At 34.5% G+C, this 7,911-nt stretch overlaps 1 protein-coding gene and 1 pseudogene across 1 annotated transcript; one reads left to right on the forward strand and one right to left on the reverse strand.

Annotated features, from left to right (window-relative positions):
* The first annotated feature begins 3,418 nt into the window (after positions 1–3,418).
* Positions 3,419–6,456, forward strand: LOC132285736 (uncharacterized). Its single transcript, XM_059787932.1, has 9 exons — positions 3,419–3,919; positions 4,024–4,210; positions 4,320–4,453; positions 4,545–4,657; positions 4,768–5,008; positions 5,187–5,342; positions 5,436–5,515; positions 5,631–5,680; positions 6,089–6,456. Exons 1-9 carry the CDS (start codon positions 3,524–3,526, stop codon positions 6,223–6,225), a joined length of 1,494 nt encoding a protein of 497 aa, XP_059643915.1. The 5' UTR covers positions 3,419–3,523; the 3' UTR covers positions 6,226–6,456.
* A 380-nt stretch (positions 6,457–6,836) lies between these two features.
* On the reverse strand, positions 6,837–7,705 carry LOC132280923 (YTH domain-containing protein ECT4-like; annotated as a pseudogene).
* Between the last annotated feature and the right edge of the window lie 206 nt (positions 7,706–7,911).

Here is a 7,911-nt window from a genome sequence, read left to right on the forward strand (position 1 = left end):
TTCATCTGATTACGTAAGACTTCTCTCGATGTTTTTAGCATTATCTATTTTCAGTTTTAGTTGAACTTTTGGTTAGGGGTCCATCAGTGGATTCCCAAGTTGTAACCTTGAAGTTTTGGAAGATTGGAGTTTTATTTTTTTCAGTTATACATGGAGGGTTTTATTATTATTATTTCTTTCAGCTTTATTCTATCTTTATTATTTTTTTTTTGTCATCTGTGTTCGCTTTAAAATACTTTGATTGTTTGATATTTTCCTCGGGTATGGGCCTGGGCCTGATCAACCCGTGTCTCAGATCCGAAGGGTATCACAAGATGTAATCACAATTCACTTTTAAGCAATGAAACTGGGATCATAGATGAATAAAAATTAATCATAAGTGAGACTATTGTCACGCCCCGCAACCAAGAGGCTGCGCCACGCAGGGGCCCAGCAGACGATGACATAGAGCCTGCATGGACCGGAGCTTTCTAGACTTCTCTACACGAGTATGGAACTTTCCGGAATTCTCTAGATTAGTGTGGAGTTGTCTTGCCTTTTCTAGACTTGTCTAAAGTTGTATAGAATTTTCTAGAATTCTCTAGACTTGTCTTGTACATTATCGATAGTTCTAGAATTGTGTAAATATATCTTTGGATGATTCTAGACACTTATTCTAGACCACACATTTGTACACATTTAAAATGTTCTTGTAAGGCCAAAGGCCTATAAATAGGAGGTGGGAGTTCATTTGCTCCTCACCAAGCAACCAAGTTGTAATCTTCTCCGCTCAAGTAATACAAGTTCTATATATTCCCAAACTCTCTTGCTCACTTGCCTAATCTCTTTCTACACACCAAAGTAAGCAACACACTTATCTAGCTTTAGTCTTCACTAAGCTAGCACACTCGGGTAGGCTGACTTAGCGCTTCAAGGGGGCTTGAAAATGTCTAACGCTGCACGTGAGCTTGGAAAGGTCTAAGTCTGTGACACTATGGTCACTTGAATTTTTTTAATTAAAATATAATCATAATCGTTATATGTTATATATAATGGAATGGCAATAGTTCACAGCATAGTTAGTTTCTTATGTGTGTAAAATTTACACATATATATCATTTTTTACTTCATTAGATATCACAAGCAGCATTTCACCCTTTCAGCAGCATATGCCACCAAATTCGCATGTTGCGGATTATGATCATCGACCCAGATTAAAAAAAAAAAATGAAAATTCCTCCGATCTGATGCACCGCTTTCCCTATAGTAACGAGACCGTTACCACCATACCCTAACAGCCTAGCTCAGGCCCTCCACCATAACCGCCCCCACCACCCCCCGATGAAACACAACATTCAAAAAATGATCATCTTTAATTCTTTACCCACAGAAACAATAATCGTATTCACATACGGTACTTTGTGATGCCACAGGAGAAACATGAGATCAATAACGATCAGAGAAATGATTATGACAATGGTGTTTCTATCAGAACATGAATCTGAAGGTCTAAATTGAGAAACATGATTTGTAATTAATTTTGAAAATAAGGTTAATATTGAGAAATGAACAAAATATGCAGGGACAAAATATGAAGTTTGGTATTTATTACTTAAAATGGGTCTTGCCTCCCAAAGAGTCATTAAAAAAGCAAGTTTTCTTAGCTTTCTCTAAACGGGCTTTTGAACCGCTAGAATTTTTTGAAAACTCGTTTCCCTATCTTTGACAAACGCATATATTTTTCTCATCAATTACTCTTCACGATACGCCATTGAAATACTACCCAATGGGTAAACATGACCACTTGTATCTACTCATACTCTCCCTGTATTGTATTCTTATGTTGCTGTTCTTGACACGTGTGATAATCCGAGAGAGTCCAGGTTTTGTTGCAAACAAATGACAACTTGATTATTAATTCCAGCTTAAATTTTACGATATTGCTTCACTTGTAATCTAAAATTATAAACCCTTTTGCAAATCTGTTGTTAATCAAACTGCTTCGATCAACTTGGTATTCTCTTTCTAAGACCATCAAATTGATGATTTGACTATTTATTTATTATTATTATTTTCAGTTGATAGTCATCAAGACTTGCAATGTGAATAAGACGCGTGCGTGGGTGTGTATATATATATATATATATAAGTGATATTCTCTTTTTAGTCTTTGCGCGTGATAAGAAGCTGGACCAGGAATGTGTATCACAAATTTTCTTTTCTCTTTGACAATTATTATTGAACATGAAAACGATATTGGAAATAAAAATTAAAAAAATAAAAAATAAAAAAAGGGGGGCCAATCAAATTTTAATAATTAGCATTTGGTCATATATAACTCATACTACTCTATATGAACTTTATAAATCAAAATTATGACTATACGTGCTCAATGACTAATGCTGACCAATGTTTTACGAAAAAAATGAATGATACTATCAAAGACATTTCTCGGTGGTGAATGACATGGACAATTTCTATGGTGACCAATGTTCTCATACTTTGTGGAACATAATGATGTTATGGAAATCAAGTGTCCTGTAATTGACATAAAATAAATTTGCCACTCATTTGGATTTACAATATCATAAAAAATAATTATAACAATAATAAATAAAATAAATATTCTAATAATAAAATAAATATGTGCTCAACTGTCTTTACCCTGAAATTGAGGGGGAAAATAAATGTATATGTATATAGATATACATAACGTTGGCCTAATGACTATCATGCATGTTGAAATAAATGCGCTAGATATTTAGGGAGAAAAAAAAAGATTAAGTGAGCAAAGTGTGGAGGGAACAACACTTCATTAGTGGAATATTTTATCCCACTTGATTAGGATTAGAATGGTCTGAGTATATCTAATTAATCATATCTCATATCTGATTAATGGTTTCCAAATGGCCGTCCTCTTAATAAGGACTGATAAATAAAGTTTTTTATTTATTTTGGTTAAAATAAATCTGATAAATAAATTAAAAAATAATGAAGAGAGTTGAAAAATAATGGTGTATTTGAAGAAAAATTTAGTTGCAGCCGGTGTAACGTGTAACAGGCATATTTGGATTATACGTGTAAGCGTGTATTCGCGACAATGAACAATTAGATCAGTGTGCAATGGGTGCAACTAAATTTTTCTGTGTATTTGATTTTTTATTAATTTACAAAGTGTAGTTTATACTAAGGGAAGATTATGAAAATCAAATGAATTCTGTGACTGCAGGCAATAAAATCCAATCCCAAAATATTGTTAAAAATTGCAATATTTCAGCCTATTGATGTGCCTAATAAGGACATTGAGAACAAGCAACTATAAAAGCCAATGAATAAATTAGTTGTATGAATAAGTATTCAAATGAAGACTAAGTCCACATAATGTAGTTTAGGTTGTTAGTGAAACCAAATATAATTAGTTCCACTTCTTCTAGATAACGTAATCCAATCCAAATCAGTCGAGTGGGTAGGAATAGAATATAAATCTACATAGTAGAGAACCTTTATGAAACATTCGTAGCTAGATAGCTCTCAACACATAACAATGACCTTGCTTTCACTTCTGTTTCAAATGATTTGTTTGTTAATTTCCTTTATAATCTCCTCGTCCACCACCGTTGTATCTTCAACTACACCATATAAGATACCAGGGCTCGGTGTAACCCTACAAGAACCTGATACACAACCACCACCAATCCCAGAAGACTTCGAAACCTTTTTTTACGACCAAACACTGGATCACTTCAATTACAGACCCGAAAGCTATGCCACTTTCAAACAAAAATATGTGATCAATTCTCAGCATTGGGGTGGCGCCAAGGAGCGCGCGCCAATCTTCGTTTATTTTGGCGCCGAGGCTCCATTGGATGGTGACATACCTGCAATTGGCTTCCTAACTGATAATGCCCCTCATTTTAAAGCTCTCTTGATCTATATAGAGGTAGACTACTTAATCCATCACCTCTTTATCATAAAACTATTTTTAGTGTGAATATATATATATATATATTTATTAAACTGTGTGACAATATTGGTCATGACCAGCATCGTTATTATGGAATATCAATTCCATTCGGATCAATGGAAGAAGCGATGAAAAATGATAGTACTCGCGGTTATTTCAACTCAGTTCAAGCAATAACAGATTATGCAAAGATAATCATATACCTCAAGAACAAATTCTCTGCTCAGGAGTCTCCTGTTATTGTCCTCGGAGGATCTTATGGAGGAAGTAAGCAGCTATGATAATATTAACTACGTTATATATATACACACACACACACGTCATTTTTTCTCTTTATTCCCGTACTATATACCATTTTCTAATTCAAAATTTTTAGTGCTTGCATCGTGGTTTCGGCTCAAGTATCCTCACATCGCCCTCGGAGCTCTGGCTTCATCAGCACCTATCCTTTACTTCGATGATATCACTCCACAAAACGGGTATTATGCAATTGTCACAAAGGATTTCAAGGTATTAATTAAAATTAAATCTCACTATTGTTTATTTTCTTAATTTCAACCGTGAGCCATTCAAGTGATTTTGGCATGCTCAAGTGTTGCAGGAAGTCAGTGAGAGTTGCTATCAAACTATACTAAAATCATGGTCTGAAATTGATAAAGTCGCTTCTCAGCCGAATGGTCTTTCAATTCTTAGTCAGAAATTCAAGACTTGCTCGTAAATATATACCATATATATATATATATAGTCTTTCATTAACCCTTTTTCCACTAATTAGTTGTATAATTTTCTTGTCAAAAAAATGAATAACTTTCATATTGGTTCAGGCAGTTAAAGAGATCGCTTGAGCTCAAGGAATACTTAGAAACCATTTATGATGGTGCAGCTCAATATAATCATCCACCAACATATCCGGTTACCGTTGTCTGCGGTGGCATTGATGGAGCATCTGAGGAAACTGATATTCTTGGCCGGATCTTTGCCGGTGTCGTTGCTTATAGAGGGAATCGATCATGCTATAATACCACTGTAACCCCTAGTCAAACAAGTGTGGGGTGGAGATGGCAAGTAAGTTGCATCGGGACTAAAATTTTCAATTATCAGAAATCGAAATATAGTTATCAGAAAATTGAACCAAACAGATTCAAGACAACTTACAATTTATCTTTTATTGAATTATTATTTGGTGTATTTAGATATCTAATGAAATGGTGATGCTTTTTAAATTATTGGCTGGTGCATTTAGACATGTAGTGAAATGGTGATGCCCATTGGTCGTGATAGCAATGATACTATGTTCCAACCTTCACCTTTCAATTTAAATGACTTCATCAACGAGTGCAAGGATTCATATGGTGTCCCACCAAGACCTCATTGGGTCACAACCTATTATGGAGGCCATGTATGTACTTTTGTTTGATTTTTTCTTAATTAATTATAGACTTATTAAATAAGTATTAGAAGGTATGATATGCATTTCCATGGCTCATTGTAGGATATAAAATTGGTTCTCCAAAGGTTTGCCAGCAACATCATTTTTTCTAATGGACTGAGAGATCCGTATAGTAGTGCCGGGTATTTGAAAAAGACATTTTTATTTTTCATTTTTTTTCGTTAATTAAAAAATAATATCAATCAATTAGTCTAATTGACCTAATATGCTTATTTTCTCTTCTCTGATCCATCACAGGGTATTGGAGGACATATCTGACTCTCTCCTTGCCATCTATACAGCGAATGGTATATATGGACACTATCAATCAGACCAAACAATTTATAGGGCTTGCATGCATAATTAATACACAAAGAGAAGATCCAGATGATATCCATCACTTTGTGTGTGTGTGTGTGTATATATATATATATATATATATATATATATGCTTGTTTACCTGTTCACGGGTGTGCAAGGAATTTATGCACGAATTAAATCTTAACCGTTGGATATAAAAGAATAAACAACCTTTTTAACTGTCCAATAGAATTTAACGGTTAATACTTGAGATCTGCATACATTTTCTGCACACCAGGAAGCAAGTGAACAATTATGTGTGTATATATATATATATATATGCATGAATACTTACCCATCTAAGTAAAAATAGTACTAATATTTCAAAAGACTTACACTATCTACTTAATTTGCAGGATCTCATTGTTTAGACATACTTGGAGCAAAGGAAACCGATCCAAATTGGTTGGTCAACCAACGACAGATAGAAATCAAGATCATTGAAGGATGGATCACAAAGTATTTTGCTGATCTTTATGCAATCAAGAAATAGAACATCAATTGTTGAGCATTTTAGCAATAATAGGGAACTAATGTTGGTGTAGAACAAAACCATTTAGCCTATATATGTATCCAATTAACTGTCACCTCAAATTCATTATAAGGTTTTAAAAAAACTATACAATTATGTGGAAAGTGGCAAATTGTCAACATTTTGCTCAAAAAAGACTCTTACTTTTTCCTCACGAAGTTGGCCCTAGTCTTTGGAACCCCTCATGATGGTCCCTCACTACTGCTCAATTATATACATTACCATTCATGGTCAAAACCGTCTCATCAAATTGAGAAGGAAATTAAGTACTCAAATAATGGACCAAAAATTGGATTTTTCTTTGGAAATGGTAAAACTTGGACTTGAGATATGAAATGATTTGAGAGTTGATAATCTCTTTGGTTGAAAACTTGATGAAGTTAGTGATGTTAGGGTCACACTATTTCATTTATTGGTGTTATCTTTTTTACTACAAAAGTTTAGAGTTGGAATCCTCCTTGCTATAAATAAACCCTGCTATACTCTACACTTTAGGTGGACTATGATCCTGTAATGTAAACGGGTCATGTTATGCCTCTGTTGTAGTATAAATAACGTCGAGGTATGTTTATTAAAAAGGTAATTTAAGAATGAAACGGAGTAACCAACGTTGTTAATGGTAAATTATTTTAAAAATAAAAAATCAAAATACACACTCTCTTTTGCGGTCTCCCTCATAAATCCTTCGGTCCTTCGCTCTCGGCCCTCTAAAGTCAAAATACACAACGTTGTGTGCCAGGTATTTCTGAGCGCCTAAAATTAAAGTGAACAATACTGAATAATATGGTTAAGGCAAAAGTTATATCTTGCCTGCTTCGTTGTTGTTTAACCTTCTTCTTCTCTTGAACGGTCTTCTGCCGACCCTCATAAAAACCAAAATCATCCAAGATGCAAGTTTTGCTGGTAAACTCTTCGAATGTTTTTAGTATTTGAAGCCAGAGAAAAGAACTAAACGAAGGGACTTGCCGCGGCAGGGAAACATACCTCTTGAGTGTCCCTACTATTAGTCACAGGTTTGCTATCATTGTTCTCTAGGGTAAAATGCTTCAACAAACTGTTGGGTACATCTTTAACAATGTGCCACTTAACAGAGAAGTTACCATTCCATTTGTCTTGTTGCATGTATTCAACATTCTTGTGGAAATGAACTGGCCCCAACATCTCTGCAACACCAACAAATTGCTCACTAGCATTGACCTGGACAACAATTCAAAACAAATAGCTTAAAAACCAAGCACACAATTGGGAAAATGTCATCCTATGAAAACTAGCTGTATCAGAATGCTTGGAGAAGAGGAGAAAAGAAAAACAGGGCAGCCACTTGATATGCTGCATCAGGCTTTTTATTGCCATTCGGTGTGCTAGCCCACACATTGTACTTGATGCTCTTGGGCACATCATCCTCGCTATAGGACTAAATGATGGAGAACTTGACATCCATATCGGTATAATTTTCAGAGAAATCAGCTATATTGTATTATTGTTCGGAGTCACAATAGTCATATATATCCTTCTCATCATCATTGGTTCCATTTAATTTGGAATCCTATTTAGATATCCATTACCCATACTCATTCTAGATATTAGTTTTTGAGCAATCCCAAGAAGAAGATGAAAAAGATATTTATGAGCAACATGGTAACAATA

This window comes from Cornus florida, unplaced genomic scaffold (genome assembly GCF_030987335.1).
Source record: "Cornus florida cultivar Cherokee Brave unplaced genomic scaffold, ASM3098733v1 CherokeeBrave_3.0.0_Hap2_Chr11, whole genome shotgun sequence".
Lineage (NCBI taxonomy): Eukaryota > Viridiplantae > Streptophyta > Magnoliopsida > Cornales > Cornaceae > Cornus > Cornus florida.

Excerpts from the sequence above, each read along its gene's own strand:
- LOC132285736 (XM_059787932.1), top strand. The coding sequence starts at position 3,524 with ATGACCTTGCTTTCACTTCTGTTTCAAATGATTTGTTTGTTAATTTCC. Across the intron at positions 5,009-5,186 it reads GTGTGGGGTGGAGATGGCAA|ACATGTAGTGAAATGGTGAT; the intron begins GTAAGTTGCATC and ends TGGTGCATTTAG. Across the intron at positions 5,343-5,435 it reads CAACCTATTATGGAGGCCAT|GATATAAAATTGGTTCTCCA; the intron begins GTATGTACTTTT and ends GGCTCATTGTAG.